The sequence below is a fragment of the Sinocyclocheilus grahami genome, unplaced genomic scaffold (genome assembly GCF_001515645.1).
Source record: "Sinocyclocheilus grahami isolate Dianchi unplaced genomic scaffold, SAMN03320097.WGS_v1.1 scaffold671.1, whole genome shotgun sequence".
NCBI lineage: Eukaryota > Metazoa > Chordata > Actinopteri > Cypriniformes > Cyprinidae > Sinocyclocheilus > Sinocyclocheilus grahami.
In genome coordinates, this window is record NW_015505850.1 from 221171 (window position 1) to 241984 (window position 20814).

General features: G+C 38.6%; 1 protein-coding gene across 1 annotated transcript in view; it reads right to left on the reverse strand.

The window, feature by feature from the left end:
- Positions 1–20552, reverse strand: part of LOC107558986 (protocadherin-16-like) — a 98708-nt gene extending 78156 nt beyond the window's left edge. The window contains exons 1-2 of the mRNA XM_016242699.1: positions 20516–20552; positions 14680–16463 (exon numbers count right to left, since the gene is read on the reverse strand). Coding sequence (XP_016098185.1) covers positions 14680–16463; positions 20516–20552 — 1821 coding nt within the window. The remainder of the gene's footprint in view (positions 1–14679; positions 16464–20515) is intronic.
- Between the last annotated feature and the right edge of the window lie 262 nt (positions 20553–20814).

The following is a 20814-nucleotide window of genomic DNA, read 5'->3' on the forward strand; positions in this document are numbered from 1 at the left end:
TTTAAAGGGGTCATATGATGCTTTTTTTAAAGATCATTATTTGGTGTAACAGAATATGTTGACATGCTTTAATGTTCAAAAAACACATTATTTTTCAAATACTGTACATTATTGTAGGTCCTCCAAGTCCCTCCTTCCGACAAGCGCAGTCTGCTCTGATTGGCCAGCTGACCCAGTGCATTGTGATTGGCCGATCACAGCAAGCACTCGTCGGAAATGTAACGCCCCTTACCATAATCACGAGCTTCATCTTTCAAAATAAATGTAAAGACAGAGCCCGAAAGGGGAACAGAGTCTCGTGACAGACACTCTGCGTGCACATTTGGGCCGCATTATGCATATATTTCCACATAGTGAGGTAGATATGTGGGGGCGTGTTAGAACGAGCCGTTTTAGGGGGCGTGGCAGAGTATTAACTTTGATAAAGAATATCTCTTTGGGTTTGAGACTTTAGTCTTTGCAACTTCAGGGATCTTATCTATGCACAATCAGCTTGTAACACTCCAAAGAGAAAGAAAAACTTGAAATCGCATCATATGACCCCTTTAAGAAGATCTCTGGTTACAATCATCAACACTTTCTCTGAACAAATGAAAACAGATGGTCTATCTGAGGATCTGTGATGGGTTATTTTCTACTTCTAAAATTCCAGAGCAAAAAGAAACAATCCAAAACAAAAAAGAGAGCTCAACTCTACTATGGAATATCATCAAGGTCTTGGGCCCGAATTCAAGTCCCTGACAAACAAAAGGTGACACAAAATCAAATCCCTTAAACTTAGCTGGTTTCTATCCAGGGAGAAAATCTGAAAATTAATTAAAGGATGGATTGCGAGGTGTTTCTAATTGTCGCCAGCTCAAGCCACCTTGATTGACACTCCAGCATTTTTCATGCCAAAAAACTCTTTACCATGTGCTTTGGCCAATCTTTTGACAATGTTCACTTATGGACCGAAAGTAGGCCAAATCCTGCAGATTTTGTAGCAAGCTTCTTACAAGGAAAGAACATAACTCAGTGCAAGCTATACTGGAAAACATCTCTCTACCATGTCATCACTGAATTCATTTTAGCAATTAATTCTTGTTTTTGATATTAAACTTTCTATCAAGCATGAAATTCCACTGATATTATTATTATTATTAGGATCAATGATGAATTAAGTGTCAATGAAAAAACAAGGAAAAAATGTATAAAACAAAATAAAAATCTTGCAAAAAAGTTTACATTTAATGACTCTAACAATGTAATGTGGTATAAAAAAATTTAATATATTTACTTTATATGTGAATGTTCCTTTACGTCACTCACATGTGAGTATAAAAAATAATAATATCATTATTTATATATATATATATATGATATTTTATACATATTATATTATAAACATATATTTAAATATGAATCAATCACATGTTTTATGAGTCACACCACATAATGCTTATTACAAGTGCAGTAAAATCAAAGCATGCCTAAATAGCATTTTAAATGTATTTTTTTTATATAAATTAATAGATCTGTGAAAAAAAATAAACGCCATGTCTATTAACAACCCTATAGCTGGCAGTGTTTGCTCATCAGTGAATGCGGATAAAGGAGAGACTACATTATTTAGCTGTGAGATTAGTCTCTTTCAAAAGTACAAGTGTTTTCTGCTTTGATAGTGCCTCACTTCTTTCCCGTCTGGCGGAAAATGTATAATAAATTTAATCGAATCATGCTGGCACCTCATCAGACCACCCAGATCCCTTATCAGGACCCCGGGGAGACAGATCCGCCAAGACAAGGAAGTCGTCTCCTATGTAAACAAACGAGAAACAAAGAAGAGAAAGAAGCAGAGGAGGAAGAGAGGGGGAGGATGAGTCTGCCGGTGTGTCCTTTGAGTTTGGCCGTCAGTGACCCGTGCCCTGCTGCTGCCACTGTCGGCCAGGCATACATCACACGTACTAGATAAACACACAGGGTTCTCCGAGTGCAGCAGGCGTTCATTCAACAGACTCAACAAACATATGTGTTCTTAAACAGCTCATTGATTTTCTGTAGAATAAGCTCACTGACTTGGAGACATAATCCACTAATAGCTTAGCGACCTTTGATGAGTATATTGAATTAGATATGTTCACAATGATGAACTTCACAAAGACAGAGATGCTCCATTTTCTTAACCAATAAAAAGTCTAGAAGTGATGGCGGCCACAGTAAAGCATAATCAAGGAACATTAGCACAAGAAATGGCAGTCTCTTCTCCTTATCATTCACACTCAGTGGGTCTTATTCACTGATAATAATGTGCAGAAAAGGAATCACACAATTTTTAAATGCTTTTGAAATAAGTCTCTTATGCACCGATGCTGCATTAATTTGATCAAAAATACAGTAAAAACATTAATATTGTGAAAAATGTTACAGTTTAAAACTTTTCTATTTTAATATATATAAGTTATTTATTTCTGTGATGCAAAGCTGAATTTTCAGCAGCCATTACCCCGGTCTTCAGTGTCACATGATCATTCAGAAATCATTCTAATATGCTGATTTGCTGCTCAAGAAACATTTCTTATTATTATTAATGTTGAAAACAGTTGTTTTCTGCTTAATGTTTTTGTGGAAATTAAGAACAGCATTTATTTGCTGTATTTAATGTCACTTTTGATCAATTTAATCCATCCGTGCTGAATAAAACTATTAATTTCTTGCAAAAAAAAAAATCTTCAAAAACTGATTGTCTCTCTATATGTATAGTCAGTATATATATAGTCAGTGTATATATATATATATATATATATAGCCTAGAGAGAGAGAGAGAGATGAGAGATCATGAAACATAATTTCTTAAAAATGCATACAACTAGGAAATGAAACCCAGTAATGTGAAAAGTGGCAAAAGGCCCAAAAATAAAATCTAAGAAGGAAATATCTTTATAGGACCAAACTAGTTAGTAGTATGATAGCAGTCCCCTTCAAAAAAAAAAAGAAAGACACAGACAAAAAGTCTGTTCACATTGTCATGGCAACCAGTACTGCAGCCCAATTCCTAAGACGGCTATTGCTCATCACAGTGAGTAGTTTAAAAGTCTCTCCATCTTTCTTTCTTTTCTATTCTCTATCTGAGCCTCCATCAATCAGTATTGCTCTACTTTTCTTGGAGCCTTTGCCACTGCGTGCCAATCACCCTCCTTCCTGCTCTTTGTTCTGTTTGCTCATATTTCCTGGACTTGTCCCAATCCACAAACTACCGGTGCCAAGGAAGGGTGTGTGCTCGTGTGCCTGTGCGAATGATGAATAGTTGTAAGTCATTTCATCGATGGTAAATGCAGATTAATAGGGATATTTAAAGGCTTTACTTGTGTTAAAATCCATCGCGAGACACCAGCGAAAACACTCACAAGCTTCTCCTTTAACCCACGTCATTAGGCCTGGATTCAAACAACCCACAGCGGCACCTCTCACTCAATCATAAACCTTTACGGTGACTGCCAATCGTCTTTTTTTTTCTAGACCTACTAAGTGTGGTTTTCTGAGATGATGTGCTGACAGAGCTTCAATGAAGAATGGAATAAAGACCGAAACGTCATTTTTTATCTGTATACTTGAAAGTTTACATGCGTGCAAATCAACAACTATAACAAACCTTTGCTAATGTCATTTGCAATGATCTAGACATTTGAATTAGGATACAAGGTTCATATTTTTCTTCTCTGCAATGAAAGGAAGCATGCATGGACTTTTACTTGGATAAGGAATAAATGAGAAATAAATGCCTCTGTAATGGATCCTCCAGGATACTGAACTCGGCAAGCTAGGAGAGAAAGAAAGCCAGAGAAAGGTCATAAATAATCACATTGGAGTAAGCATAGTTGATGGTTAGCAGTGTTAAGAGTTGATAGACACCGACACCAGTACAGATTTCTGCCACACAGACTTACAGAAAAGAAAACCGCACTGCGGCGTGTTCACTGTAGTCCAATTTAAGCAGCACGTGTTACTGCACAGTTACAGTACTGAATGCATCTTAAATATTTAAAGTCAAGTTGAAACACTATTCTTCCCCATCCAGCAACCCATTTGCAATGTGGCATATTTCAGAGTGAAGAAAGACATTTAACAAGAAAAATTACTTTAACCAGCTCAAAATGGCTCTAAAACTAGCCGACAGACCAGCTTGACCAGGCTAGGACCAGCAAGCCAGCTTAGACTGGTTTAAGATGGATTTCTTCAGAAGGGCTTTAACTGCGCAAACTACTGGCAAGATTTTAGAAAGGCTGCAATAACTACAACAGACATCAAAATATTTGGCTTTTGGTTCACACTGGGCTTTTCAGATGATGTCACTGAAAAAAAAAAAGTAATTTGAGAGACGGAGCAAGTTATTAAATTTTAATAAAAGATAACAGTATTTTTCTTTGAAATGAAGAATTGTCAACAAAAACACCAGAAACATGTACAAAGAAGGTAAACATGGTCCGTTTTAATTTCATGTTGACTTTAAAGAATAGTTTCTGAATGCCATCCAGAAGAAGAGGTGATCAAATTCGTGTCTTGACTTAAAAACATAGAGGATGCTGCCTAAAGTGTCAGAAGCACTTCTCAAACAGAGAAGGAAGGCTTTGATAAAGCAGTCAGGTTTACACTTGAACCATACTTCAAACAGAAAGAAGAATCGCTATTGCATCAGAACCTGGTAGGTCGGCATTTCCATCCCTGAGTCGAGCAACATTATTCTGACAGCATTAATGTTTTTGATTAGAGACATTTGATGATATGACATGTTCTGAAATCTGTGCACCATACAAGGTGCTTTAGCAATGCATAAATCATTTTGTGTGGGATAGCTCCTGGCTGTCTGATATGAGGATACATTTGAAGGAAAGAGTAAGGTTGTAGTCGAAACGGCACAGGGGTGCTCAGAAGATCAAAGTGCTGATGCTTCAAAAGATGAGTGGAGCACCTGATGGAAATACATTAGACCAGTGGTCTCAAACTGTGCTGACCCCCAAGTGACACGTCTCATGAAAATTAAGATTTTTTTGTCTGAATAATTATCTGATCTGTGACTCAAAATCCGTAACATGATCAGAGCCAGTGAGTTTTGTGATCCATTGCACCCCTACTCCCTTGACTTGTTATTTGAAGAAAAAATACATTCACTGAAGTTTTTGATCATGCTGATTTGTCCGCAGTGATGTTCTGCCTATGTCTTTTTATTGGGCTAACAAAATAAAAAAGAATGCCTACTCAAAGGGCAACCAGGGATTTTGACATTTTGCCAGCCCTGCTAAAATATGTAAAAAAACAACAACAAAAAAAAACAACATATCAGTTGACCACTAGTTCTGGTTTGATCAGAGGTGGAAAAGTTTGAGAAGCACCGCATTAGACCATTCATTTACTTTCCAGCACTCCATCATGAAAACCCGATGGATTCTGACTTGAGGCAGAGCTGGAAACATGTGTCCAACCCCTGCTACCCTCTCAGCAACACTGTGCCTGTTTTACAGGATCATTGACAAGCCCTCTGTGCTCCTAGCTCCTGCCTCCAGCTTCCTTTAATGGAGCCAAGGAGAATTTGAGGAAGATGAAGGTGCTGTCATCGAAGACCATGTTTCTGAGCAATGCACCAGGAAGTCTTTCGAGGCGGACTGCACTGCCCTGCTTAAGAAAAGAGAAGTGGGAAAATAACTACTCCCAACACCTAGTAAAAGCTCAGGAGCGGAAGATCATCGGTTTTCCATTCTATTGGCGAGAAATCCTAAAGATCCTCCCACCTCAAGGGGGTACGGTTTAATTCCCCTTGTATTTATGAGCTGTGAGGAGGGTGTATGGAACATCGTTTTTAGGAGAGAAAAACCTGAGCGGCTAAGATCACTAAGCTTGACACTAGTTATTTTGCAAGCTCACGGACTATCCGAGGAGGTTCCCAGCTTGCCATAAATCCGATTCTCTCCTGGATTTCTCCTGGCGGTGCATTGTGTCCCACAGGTGCATTTGAGTCGATCTACTGAGGAATCTAAGGCAGATTATGAGGTCTCTTCCCACCTTAACACCATATGATTATACAAATCACTTACAAAGAGGCCCTCAAGAGATCTTCTAATGATGATTTATAATACAACTATGCAATTTTTATAGAAGTACTTCTGATTTACTGTGAAACTATATGCAGGCACATCTGATTTACAGCACAATTATATGTGCGCTTCATGGATGCACTTCTGCTATGTCAGAAACATCCTAAACACATGCCATTTGGTTTCTTGAGCAGCAGATTGACATTTTTATTAATATAATCAAAAAGCAATGTGAGCTATGAGTGCACAACCTCTAAAATACATAAAGAAATCAAGTGTAAAAATACTGAATATCAAATTACCTGTCTCCTTCCTCCTTTTCTGATGCAGGACATCTTGTGTGTTCTGCTGTTTGTAAATCTGCTGTACTAACCCTCTTGTATAGCGGTTGTGATTTACAGATGTGCTTCTTCCAAGTAAGCAACACACTTTCAAACACCTTATTCTCAGCGTTATTCAATATGGACCTTAAGTCATAAATAAAGCAAAGTCAAACACAATTATGTTTTCTCACCTTTACACTAACAATTACTCATCTCATTGAACTCTAAGTAATCTTATTCAGAATAAGAAACGGGATAATCTGACTTCAGTTCAGTTCCCGAGCACAGCCTTATTGGTATCATTATTACATTCTCGTTATTGAAACATGGCAGAGTTTAATCAGGGGTCTGAGGTTGCTGGCAGACATAAGGGATGCATTCTTTAAAGCAGCAGCACTTGGAATATGGCGACAATTTGCTCAGCGGTTATGATGTTTAGGCCGGAATATATATAAAAATACAAGATGAATTACGAGAGGGCACTTCCATGAAATTACAGTGCACCTTGCAACAAAATGTGCCTGAAATGTAAGGAAACCCATTTCCACCTCAGAGCAAAAAATAAAACCGAGAATTGTGAGATTTTTTTAAAAATTATTTTTGGTGAGATACAATAAGTAAAAAGCCTTACTGGGAGATGTAAAAACCCAATTTCGAGTAACAATTACTTCTTTTTTTTTTTATATGCTGGGGTGGAAATAGGCTTCCATAAAATGTGTTAAATCCTCTTGAAATTAAATTTACCTTGAAGTAAATGTACCTTGTTTGCGGCGGTTTAAATATGTTTTCCTGAATAAAGACAAAAACATTGATATATCAAATATCATTATATGATATGATTGAAATTATTTTCTTGTGAGTAAAGGAACTTTGTGCATGAAAGAAAAGGAAATATAAAGAAACACCACACAAACATTGGACAGAGGAAGAGACACCCGTGGGGAAGCATTCACAGCCTACTCCAGCTGCTGATCTGGGGTTTCACTCCAACTGCTCAGACACCACTGCCCCTTGGAGATGATACTTGTATTTTCCTTTCTTTCTTTTCTATCTCTCTGTTGCTCATCCATCACTATCTTCACAGAATCTTGGCAGTGATCTTCAGAGGTCCTGCTCACCTGCAACACAAAGTCTGGCAAGCAACAGCATCTAATGACAAGCAGGATGGACAGTCACCACCCAAACAGTACTACCCTGATTCCAGATCTGAGCTTTGTTCTAAATGACACTGATTATATAAATCAAAAATATAGTGAATACATTTTCACATTTGAATCCTCACATTTTCATTTGTGTCAAACTTAATATGGCATCTACCTTGACTAAGATCCAAAGCCTGACTGGTGAATACGAAACAGCTATAATGAAAACACAGAACAAACCACAAAACCATGAAAGACTTCACGATTTTTCACCAACTTGTCCCGAATAACCATTAAAAAAATATCTAATACCAAAACCAGCAAATAGTCCATAAGTCTTTCTTCTCCCTCTTTCTTGCTGTTGTCTTACCACACACACACACACACCTTAAATTTGTCACTGCTAAGCAATGCACTGCGAGCACTTTCCTTCACACCCTAGTAAGTCACACATTTTCCCCCTGCTACAGTTGGACAGATGCCTTGGATTTGAATTGATGGGCTCTATGTGCTATAAAAACACAGGCAGTTACCTCAAGTGGAGCAACTCTGACCTGGACACCCACAAAATGGCCAGATGTGCGTCCATGTTTATATTCGCTTCAGTGCGCCCGCTTGGCCTCAAACGAAGTGCTCGAGGAAGTATTACATTTGCAAACACATTAAGTAGTACATCTCGTTTCCTGCAATTTGGCTGCTCTGTGTAAATACTGTGCTAAACCACAGAGCCGGGGTAGCAGGGGCACGGCAGTTAGCACGGAGGAGAACTAAAAACAGTGGAGACATTGCCCAAAAGTGATAGAGTGCCTGCAGGGGAGAGGACAGAAGTATGCCACTGAGACTGTCTGCCTGGCTTTCCCTCTTCTTGTATTTGCTTAGTTGGTTACACTGGTTGCAAGGTTTTCCTGTAAACAACTGCAAATAACTAAACAGGGAGCTCAGAAGTTAGTATTAGCGAGGCAACATTCAACAACATGAAGAGCATTTGGAACTGTTGGATGAGCAATGTTTTTTTTTTCTGTTTATGCGAAAACATCTACAAAATGTTCTAATATTTGGAAGCTACTTGTAATTGTTTAAATTACGCCAGGTAATGAGAACTGCAATTTAATGAAGTGCAAAACAGCCAAATATGTGTGTGTGTGTATATATATTGCTTTCTATATTTTGCTTTTTTTATATGTTTACATTTTTTACTTTTTAATATATATATTATATGTGTGTGTGTGTGTGCGCGTTTTTGTGACAAATGAAGACATAAATTTGTATAATGACAAAGGAATGACATAGATATTACAAGGAGAAGGTGACTTTTCAGGACATTACCCCATGTCCCCACTTTTCAAAACGCTTATAAATCATACAGAATGGAGTGTATTGAAAATCTGAAATAGCACAAAGTTTCCTGTAAGGGGTAGGTTTAGGGGTAGGGTTGGTGTAGGGCAGTAGAATATACGGTCTGTACAGTATAAAAACCATTACACCTATGGGATGTCCTGTGTGTGTGTGTGTGTGTGTGTGTGTGTAAAATTTGAAATGTAAACCAAAATATGGATAGCAAACCAATAACTGTAAAAAACAAAAACAAATATCAAACAAACAAACAAAGGTACAGTAAATAAACAGTATTCGAATTGGTCAACTCTATCTAATTGTCTTTATTATCACAAAAACCAACTACATAAACAGTCAACTTTCATAACCAAAAGTGGCCATATTGAGCTCCCCAGGCATTTTCTACAAATTTTCTGCTACAGAATCCAAAGAAATTTATCAAAAAGCGGTTGCTATGGTCCTCTTATTCAAGGCTGCTGAAAACGAGCAAAAACTATGCAAAGTCGTCTGGCATCAAACCAGACTGGGGGAATGATTGTCTTTTGTGTGCTCTAAAGCAGTGTGACCAAGTCATTGGAAAAGCAGAGAATGGCTTTTGGAAAAAGGCAGAATCTGAGACATATTCTGAAACAAAAAAACTGGACATCTGATCAAGAGAAAAATGCCATATGGTAGCGTGTGCGCAGCTTAATGAGGCATGCAGACATCCACTCCTCCTCAGACCAGGAACCAGGTTCATGCAAAGGCCTGCTGAGCTCCGCTTGTTGATGTTTTGAGTCTAGCATTCAAAGAAGAAAAACTGAACCAGTGATTAAAACATACAGTAGCAGTCAGATCAATGTAAATTTGCTATAAACATAATTTTTGAAGTAATACAGCAAAAATAGATTACATTAAACAATTTCTGAAAGTCCTAAAATATTCATAGCATATAAATACTTTAGATCATATTCATTCAAATACATTTAGAGTATTAGTCAAGAAATGGATGATTCAAATGAGTAATTATTTAGAGTGCCTGAACATACTGTCAAATAATGGTGAATTGGTGAAGTCGTGGCCTAATGGTTAGAGAGTCGGACTCATAACCCAAAGGTTGCGGGTTCGAGTCTCGTACCGGCAGGGATTGTAGGTGGGGGGAGTGAATGTACAGCGCTCTCTTCCACCTTCAATACCACGACTGAGGTGCCCTTGAGCAAGGCACCGAACCCCCAACTGCTCCCCAGGCGCCGCAGCAAAAAAATGGCTGCCCACTGCTCCAGGTGTGTGTTCACTACTGTGTGTGTGCACTTTGGATGGGTTAAATGCAGAGCACTAATTCTGAGTATGGGTACTTGGCCACATGTCACGTCACTTCATTAATTGAAGGCCAGTACTGTTGATGATGAAAAAAGGTAATTCAAGAAATTAAAACAAAATAAATAAATATCGCATAGGTAAATAAATATTCAAAGGAAATTCACTTATTTAAATATTTATATCACTAAAACATTTTAAAATAAAAAGTCTCATATTCTGTTCTTTTTATATGTTTGTTTATAAATATATTAATTATGAGAAATGTGCACTGAGTTCTGCTAATTGGTAAATAATAAATAATAAATGTAAGGAATTGCACACATACTACTATCAAGTTTTTGGAGAGAAGTTGCTGTCAGTATTCAGAAACCTCTTTCTGCTTCTGACTTTACAACAATTTGGCTGATTTAATGTCTAAAGATGCAGGAAAAGAAACACAGCTGGAGTGCACTTGTCTGATGCTGTGAGTGATCACATCTCTGGCTGCAGTGATATGAGTAATATGCCCCAAATTGTCCAGAACACGCATACACTTTTGAGGCAAAGACATATAGTGCTGCCCTTGACCAAAGAAAGCCCTGCAAGTCTATTTTTTAAGGCACGGGGGCAATCAAAGACTGTGGAAGATAAATGGAACAATATCAGTGATGTCTTTTCAAGGACAGTGCAGGACTTGGAGTTCACGTCCAGCAGAGAGTTGCCAAGGCACGACTGAGACAGGAAACATCTTTGAGGCTACAAAGGAAAACTGACACAAGTACACACAAGTTGTACTCAGACTTCTAAAACAGGCAAATGCCAAAATATTTTGGTTTGGCTCAAATATTCAGACTCCTCTCAAGTTCTTAAAAAGCCTCCAGCGCTGACAGATCTCTCGGAGAAGTTTTTGGGGTGGTAAGGTAGTTCTGACACCCTCCTAATGAGCTGTGAATTCAGATCAGATAAGGAGCTGTGGAGACACACAGCTCCCCATGAAGAAGGAAGAACATCCCATAAAAGCCACATTAACTTTTGCCATTACAGTAGAGGATTGTTGGCTCTCATTTCACCTCCTTAGATGACTGGGGCTGGAAGATCAAAAATCAATCCCTATTTTTTTTCATTCAAATTTTACAGATTTTACTGAATATTTAAGATAAAGATCATTTAAATAAAGAATATTTAATAATTATATATCTAATATAACAATAAAGTAATATCTATCAACATACTTTACTAAAACATTTTGAGATATGAAAAATGTCATAGGGACACAACTTTTGTGAGCAACAAAAGGTTGAATCAGAGTTTAGAATCGATTCGCTAAAATTGATTCATTGAAAATTATTCAGTGATTAATCTATTGCTTCAACAGACTCATTTCTGAAGTTGAAATCTTTCATAAGAAGTCTCTCATACTTAACCTAACTAGTCTTTAGGATTAACCTAACTTTTCTTTAGGACACATAATGGCCAAACAAAAAGTGCATAAAAATCATTACAATGTTACAATACTGCTTAAGTTTAAAATCACTGCTAATATATCCGTAATATTCAATTTATCTTGAGCCATACTGGGCATGAGAACGGTACTGATTTCTGGAGCCCATTATATGTTATAGAAAAAAAGCACAAACAAGCACAAAGATGAGTGTTTCAGGGAAAGAAGTGAATAAAGGCTTTAGAAATAGAATGCAGTGCTAACAAGACTATGCTAACAGATGATTGTTCAGGGCCCTCAATGAATATGAATAGGACAAAGGCCTTTCCTGCCTTATTGTGCTGTGGAGACCTGTGGAGCAATCACACTCCATCTTTTTTCACAGTTCTCTCAATTCAAATCATTAAGAAAAGGGAGACTTGACTAAATGTACCAATTATGCAGCTGCCTCACACAGAGTGAAAAACGCTCGTCACCCCGGTGGTGAACATGTCCAAGACCGCAGTTGGAGTGTGTTGTGAATAATAGTAGACTTAATAAGTGAAGTGTCCTAGCAGAGGAGACAAAACAGCAGCTGAGTTCAAGCCATTCTTGCGCATCTACCAAGGAGAAGCCTTTCATCTGTGTCCTCCATAGGAGCTCCAAACTCTCAGACTGGATAGAGGGTTCTAATATTACACAATAACAGGGTTGGATCGATACCAAAATTTGGCTTTGGTATGACACCAGCTGGGTTTGTTACTTACATACCAAATAAAAGGCCTCAAGTAATGAAATGAATGACTAATGACAAAAGTTTGTGAAACAATCAAAACTCAAGAAATGTTCTACATTAAAAAAATGAATAAAACCAAAAACTAGCATAACTGGGAAAAACTGGGAAACAAAACCAAAATACATTTTCAATACTTTACATGACATATCATAAAGACAAAATCTTTACTCACCTCAATTAAACAATGAAAATGCCACTACACACAAATAACACTAGACTACGCAGAGAAATTAATTTGAATTCAATTGAATTTGAATTGAATGATACCAGTTAGCACATCTTCGGCAGCCCTAAAATACAAAAAAATCAAATACAAACTAAACGTATTGAAACTAGGAAACTCTACAACTAACAATTATATAATAAAAAACAAATTAAAACTAAACTGACTGACAATTAACTCGGTTTTATGCCTTATAAATAATAGCAGATAATAACTGAAAGCAGAGTTATGGTCATTATAAGAATTTAGTAACATGTCTGATAATTTTAGACACCCTTGATTCCAATGCCACAAGCTTTTTGCAAGTTATCTTTGCGGTTAAAACAAAACTGGGTATAGTTGCTAGAGTTTTCACACTAGAAAGGGTGGAAATTCCACCAAAAGAGAAACAAAACCCAGTTAATTATTCCTCAGCCCAACAGCAGTGTTAAGCAAAGTGACAAAACCTAAAATGTAGTAAATCGGCAATGCCCGTACACATTAAACTAATCATGCTCCGCTGTGAGGGATACACTGGAAAAAATGAAATCAAGCCCGGTTCAGATGTTAAATGAATGATCACAATAGCCCCATTGTAATGGCATTTGGACAGAGGCTTTGATTCAGAAAAAGGGAGGCGGTGGGAACTCTGCGCACAGGGATCTCTGATGAAGGGAAAAAAGCAACTCATCAAGTGCCGTGCTGTGATGCTTGGATGTGGATTTGGCAATGATTTCTGCAGTCTGTGCATCATCAAACTCCCAACTGCTCTTGAGTGGCATGCCAGCTCTCATCTACAGCTGTCATTCGTGTCACAGCCTGAGAGACAGTTGGTTTGGACCTCGTCCTTGGCAAGTTTGCTTTATGATGGTTGTAAGGATAGACTTAGTAACTCCTTATATTGTTTTTGTGTTGAAAACTGAAGTCTTTTGGCAACTGTCTATAAACCATTAGCACTCATTCAATGAGGATGGAAACTGACAGCAAGACAGGAGCCGCTCGATCGGATTTGATTTGCACTTGATTTGTAGACCTGAGCGCTGCTGATCCGATTCCTAATTCCGAACTTAAGTAATACCACTATAAACTTCTAATTTTACTCCCAGAACTCCCAATTAACCCTGCACAGCTCCTATTCCCACTCTACAGCAGAAAGGAGTCCGCCAGTACCAAAACCTCTCCCAGGCACGACCCTCCCTCTCTCTGGAGAAACTCCAGGGCCAAGTTCCCGTCTGCTGGGCCCTCTGTCAGCTCGCTGAAGTGTGTCTCAACCCCCGCCAGCACAAATCCACCACAGAGAAAGCATTAATGTGCCTTCATTTGATATGTGACCATGTAAAATTACACGTTTTGATTTACTAGGAAATGTATTACGAGCTTTGAATTTGCACAAATTGAATTTTATTTGAACACTTTGAAGTCCCTGTACAGACAATGATAAAAACCAGAGAGAAAAAAAAAGTTTGTGTCTTATAGTCAGCAGACAACAGGGACTATGAATTCTAGGCCAGATGAGAACAAAATTGCAAACCTCAATTGACCCCTCATACATTTTCACATGAAAAGTAAGGTTATGAATCAAGAACCGGTTCTTTGTAAATACCAGAACAAAATGACATTCGTCCACAAATGCCAGGATACCATACTAAATCTGGTAGAGTTTCTTACACTACTTGTTCAGTGGTGACACCACCATTACTGAATCTACAGCTTGAAACAGCATGACTAGTGCAGTCCGATTACAGAAAAATTACTCTAATGATTCGGTTCATTGTAGCGAATAAAACACATACAGTGCAACCAGTATAGTCAAACTGACTCCATTTTCTCACAATTGAATAATTTTTTCTGAAATATTTTATAATATTTAACTGAATATTTAATATAAAAATAACTAAAATAAGCACAGTCTGAGTAGAGTGAGTAACTCCCAACTGAAGTAGTCCAATCTAAACAAAGCTTACTTAAGCTCACTCCCTAATATCTTACAATTCATCATGCTGGTTTCCAAGTCAATTTCCTAAAATGACTGTTTCCATTATCTGCCCCCCCCAATTTTGCATATTAATCAGTATAATACAAATTCAGCATTTGCAGACAAAGAAATGATAGTCCTACCTCCATGAAACAGATCCCTGCTGCGGCGTTCTCCTTGATGGATGCATTGTAGAACTTGCTACCAAACACAGGCTCATTATCATTAATATCCTGTAGGATCACTTTGACCACAGCTGTAGAAGATAGTGGCGGTCGACCCCTGTCGGCAGCAACCACAGTCACACTCGGCATAGGGTCCGTTTCGTAATCTAGTTGGGTCAAGGTGGTGATGATACCAGTGACTGCGTCAATACTGAACCAGTCAGAATGAGTTTCTTCATTCTGTAGGATGCTGTACTGAACATCTCCATTGGGCCCCTGGTCTTTGTCCCTTGCTGTAACCTGTACAACAAAACTTCCTGGAAAGGCAACCTCTGGAATAACCTGGGTATACTCCTGCTGGTCAAACAAAGGAGGGTTGTCATTTATATCCATGACCTGAATAGTAAATGAAGACTCTGCCCATAATGGAGGAGTGCCAGAATCTGTAGCCAAGACTCTGAGTTCATAATGGTCTTGCTCCTCACGATCAATGATCTGATCTATGCAGATGAGATAGATGATGCTGTCTTTGGTGGTCAAAGCAAACTTTCCATCACCCCCTTCCAAAGATACATTCACATTGGCATATTCTCCATAATCAGGGTCTGTGACCGAAATCCTAGCCACGTACTGGCCAGGCTGTGCTCCTTCAGAGATGCGTGGAGAACCATCCTCACTGAGGAAGATGATGGTCATGGTGGGCTGGTTGTCATTATAGTCTCGCACCTGGATGGTCACAAAAGTGTTGGTGACCTCTGGTTGACTGGAATTGTCCCGAGCCTGTACCACAAGCTCATGGACTCTTCTCATCTCGTAATCCAAAGGCTTGCTCAGAGTGATAACTCCAGTTCGAGAGTCAATGACAAAGTAGCGATCAGGATCACTCTGTCTCCTGTTGATGTTGTAGAGCACCAACCCATTGTCACCTTCATCAGCATCTGAAGCAAACACCTGCAGTATATTGTTCCCAGGTTGAAGGTTCTCAGAGATCACTGCATGGTAGCGACTCTGGTTGAAGACTGGGGCATTGTCGTTGATGTCCTGCACAATCACATCCAGGATCATTTGTCCTGTCCTCTTGGGTGAGCCACCATCAAATGCTTCCAAGAGTAGAGTGTACGAAGATCTTGTCTCTCTGTCCAAAACGGCATTGACTACCAAATCCAAGTAGAGCACTTTGTTGGATCCTCGTTTGGTTTCAAGAAGAAAAGCTTGTCCTACATTTCCATCCGTTATGATGTAACCTTGCGTAGTGAGCTGGTCCTCATCTGCATCCAAGCCAGGCTCAAGAGAAAACTTGGTGCCAATGGTTGTCTGTTCTGGAATCTTAAACGTGGCTCTTTTTCTTGGGAACATTGGAGCGTGATCATTGATGTCATTTACTAAGATAGTGACTTCTACTGTTATACCAGTTATGGTGACTGCTATGAAGCTGTAACAGTCCCGTACTTCCCGGTCCAGGACCTTTGCGGTTTTTATGATCCCTGTACTTTCGTCGATATCCAAATCGGTGCCAACACCTGTGCCCTGATGATCTGAGATGAAATAGTGGGTTGCAGTCATGTCAGGTGGGAGGCCAGCACTAATGTCACCTACTACAGTTCCTGCTGGCTGTTCCTCATCTAGCTGGAGCTGTAATGTTCCTGGCATCATGGTTGAGTGGATGGTCATGAGCTGTAGCGCCACATAGAGGATCACCAATATCCACCACCAAGTCCTGTTTTGATGCAACCGATCCATAATCGTCCTTCCTTTGCTCTTCACTGAAAATTCTTCTTACAAAACCTGACAGGACAAATGGAAAAGGGCATTAGTTAGAGAAACAAGCATAAGTGAACTAACAGTAAGCGGTTTGATATTATCCAAAAATCTAAAAAAGCATGCATTACATAAAGATGGATTACACAAGCAGGCTCAGTTACAATTATGACAAGAATGCTTAAGTGGCTTTCCACATGTTGCATGGGTTCACCTGTAATAATACAGCAGCACACCATATACACATGTTGTACCTGCCTTTTACTGTCAGCTAATAAGTCAAGACATCATTGCTACAGTTAAAACGAGAAGCTTCACTGTACTAAAATTAAAAGAAACCACAAGGTAGTCAGACATGGCACCAAAAAAATATTTTACGTTTAGTTTTTGCACTTTAATGAAAATATTTTTTTAAATTCCTGTCATGATGATTATTTTAGTCAATGTTGGCATGTTTGTTAGAGAGATCCAAGCTTGAAAACTTCCTTGAAATACTACATTTTCCCTTCAACTCTCATTTCTTTTGGGGTGTAAATTTAAGGAATGTCCTCCTACAGCAAAATATCAGTGCAGTGATGGACAGGAGCCTAAAATAGAGACTGAGGGCTAACATGACCCCCCTTTTTTAGTAAAACTATTCAACTGCAGCCCACACTGATGCAAAAGAGAGCCAAGAGGACCCTTTAAAGCAAACTGAGTGTTAACCCTGTTGTATATTAATGCCAACACTAATGCCCAAAATGAAGCTAGAAAACCGCTGGTGGGCCAATTCTAATATATTAAAACCACAAAGGTCTCCTTTGAGTGTTCCTCCAGCTCCTTTTTAAATGAGCGATTCCTCATCCATAAAATTGCAGCTTGTGGACCAGCAAACTATGACGACCTTATTGTCGAAATTATGATTTCTGGATTAGACCTCTTTTCTAGGTCCAAATGAATTATAAACATTCTGTAAGAGAGGAGCTTAAATATTTACATATGCTGGTTGAGTCAGAACTTGACTCATCCAGCACAGCTACTCAAGTATGAAGGATCTGCAAAGCAGAAAGGAGATGAAAGATTGAAAGTTATGAGAGAGCTTATTATAGGAAGAGGAATTATGAATTGTGTCGTGTGGTTTTCTGGTTCCCTTTGTGGAATAAAAGCATTACAGGAAAATTGTATTCACATGCAAAGGGACAACTGAACCCCACATTTGTCTCTGCCTTTGATTAAATCTCTTGAAACATCACTGTAAATCAACATTGATCCCCTTTATAGCACATTTTTTAAAGTAAGCTAGATAGAGATTGCCGGTGCCACTTAAGATTTAAACACAAACATTATGGACTGTATGTAGTGTAATTTTCCAAGCTTTATGAGTTATTAATAAAAGTTGATAATTAAATTCTTTATGAATTTCAGGCCATCATAGTGTTATAATAGCTGCATAATTTCAAGCTACTATTGAAAATAAAAAAAAACTTAATGTTTTTATTTAAACTTTTATTTTTTGGAAAAATAGCAATTTATATATATTTTAATTGCTGAGTCCCAAACATACTGCAACTCACAGATGTTCTGACAATCTAAGCCTAAGCCTTAACCAAGGCCTGAAGACAAAATGAAGACATGAGCAGTTCTAAGTTGAGTCTGTCACCGTCTGCATTACTTCGAAAAGCCACAAAATCAGTTTCAGGCCAAGGGAAATAATTATGTCATTCTCAATCACTGTGTAAGAAAAATTACTTCACAATAAAATTCTTTACAATCAACCACAGGATTTCACGTTTTCATAAAGTAAATAAAAACTGAATCGCAGGAAATACTTTTGCTCTGTCAAACTGTAGGAATCAGAGAGGCTCCCTCCAGTGGTGGACGACAGCTATATTTTTCCACTCTGCAAAATTCTAATGCTACTTCTTTTCACTTTCTACCCCACAGGGTATTTGTTTTAAGTAGGTAAATATGTCTCAATGTGTGAGCAGGTTTAACTCGATTAACTCCAGAGTGACTGGTGGTGTTGAATCTTGGTGTTGAACCACAGCTGCACATGTGGTTAATCTAAGATGTGTGTGAATGAGTCTGATGATGCAGGTGTCCATATAAAAGTGTGCAAGTGCCAGTGTGTGTGAGTCAGATCTTTGCATGCTGTGCTCCTCATTGCGGTAGTCTGTCAAGTCTGTGGTAGTGACAGTGTGTGTGTGTGTGTGTGTGTCTGAACGAGGGAGCAGACCAGGAGGGCTCCACACAGTCTGCCCTGCACCCTCTCTGGCTTTGCTGCATTGTAATTGGGGTCTGCTGGAAGCCTGCCCTGTGCATATGGGAATCCAAAGCTAATTTCAGTCTGTCAGCATCACAGGGACTAAGAAACACACACACAAGCAGGAACACTCTCATATGTTTAAGAAAGTACAGGCACACACACCCACACACAATACCTCCAACGTAGATTATGTGTACCAAACACTTCTTCTCGAAAGTAAAGCCTCCAAATAATACATGACACCCATAAGTGTGTGTATAAACACACACATACAGTCAGTCACACACACTCACACATTATATGTTATGCATATATATTTTGAGGTTTCAAAACAAAATATATTTTCAATATGAGTTCAATAACAAAAATATAATGATTGGTTCTCCAGACATTGAGGCAATGTCCCAGACTTTATCAAAGGCTGAAACAAAGTTACACAGATGTGTTCAACGGGCCCTGCCACTTTTACTAACAGTTGGAATAGACCTCCAAAGGGCTGCACATGTACCATGGCAAACAAACCTAGAAAATTGCTATTTTGTCCAAGATAAGTTTCATTTTCTTGCATTTAATGCCTTGTTAAACTACATGGCATGAAGAGAAATATTCTTGGATTCCAGCTAAATATAAAAAGTTGTAACTATACCATATTATTCATAAACCATATATTTATATAGTGGAGTTCATACCGATCAAATCAGGTCAAGACACTGGCCATATATCTTATAATTCTGCTCATTTTATAAGAGCATTTTGAAAGTGTTATATCACTGTTTCTGACTTTCCATCTTTGGGCATCTTTCCAACTCTCTGGGTCATGTGTTTAACCAAGACCACTTAATACGACAAAGAGCTTGTGGTTTAATTATAGAATATGGCCCATTTGAAGAAAAAAAAAACTCTTTGTGTGCAAGGCACAGTCTATCCCTTGAAAAAGTATGACACAGATGAAATGAAAACAGGTCTGCCCTATTTAATTTAAAGCATGCCCTCAATAACACTTAATAATGGTCTCCAACACCTCAGGGCAGTTTTGTATTTTTTTTATAATCTTCCATTACAAAGAAGAGAAGATAGCAGATTTGTGGGAATGTAGACCACTAATATTTTTGTGCAAGTGTTGCTGCCTTCCTCCATTAGCCAGAACCTCAATTCCACACAACGGTTCCAAAGATCTGACAGAGCAGAAATCTGGAGCTAAACAATCCCAAAGAAGCTGCTCTGTTAAACACTGAAACCACTCTGGCCAAGACGCTGGGGATGAAAACAACCACAGCTGGCCAGACCAATGCTGATCATCTATCACTCGATGTCCAAAATGCTTTCCCAACCAGTGGAAGACGTCCACGTCGCTGACGACACCTCAAACAACACTCTCGCTGGAAAACTGTAATGACTGCAAACATGGCTTTAAAGAATTATGTATTTTCTAAAGTTCATTTCGGTTAGATTGAGAGGGCGGATGAGGTAAAGACAATATATTGGCCCCTTCAGTGTAAATGATGAGTGAGAAAAGGCCCTGAAAGCCAAAAAGTCCTTAAAAAGAAACCCTAAGCAGCCATAAAGTAACACCACCAATCTCAACATTGGGCAACTCAAATATTTCCATTTTAAAGGATGTTTAGTGCTGGGCCAAATTAACTTCACGTTGACTATCATTTGATCTCAAGCAAACATGCTTTCACACTGGGATTATTTTCCTAAAATGTCTTGCCTTTACAAGATAACTGAAAGAAATCCAAGAAAACAACCAACCTGGCCAATCGTGATCAATTCCAATACAACTTCTGCTTGTTTGAGCAAATCACTCACTCTGAGATCCAGTGAGACTTGGCAAGAGAGGCTTCATGTTGAAGCACTTATCTACAATAATGGAGTATCTTAAAGATCTGCAAACACCAACCACACACTGAGCCTTATAACTACAGTAGGAACCCGAGAACCGATTCTTATTCAGAACCAGTTCCATTTAAAAAAACAACACCAGAACCAACCCTGAGTCCCAAATGAATGACTTTTTGCATATCAAAAAGATACAGCACAACCAGTGTAGTCTGATTCAAAAACTAATTAATCTAATGAGTCAATTCTTCTATCCAGTACAGTCCAGT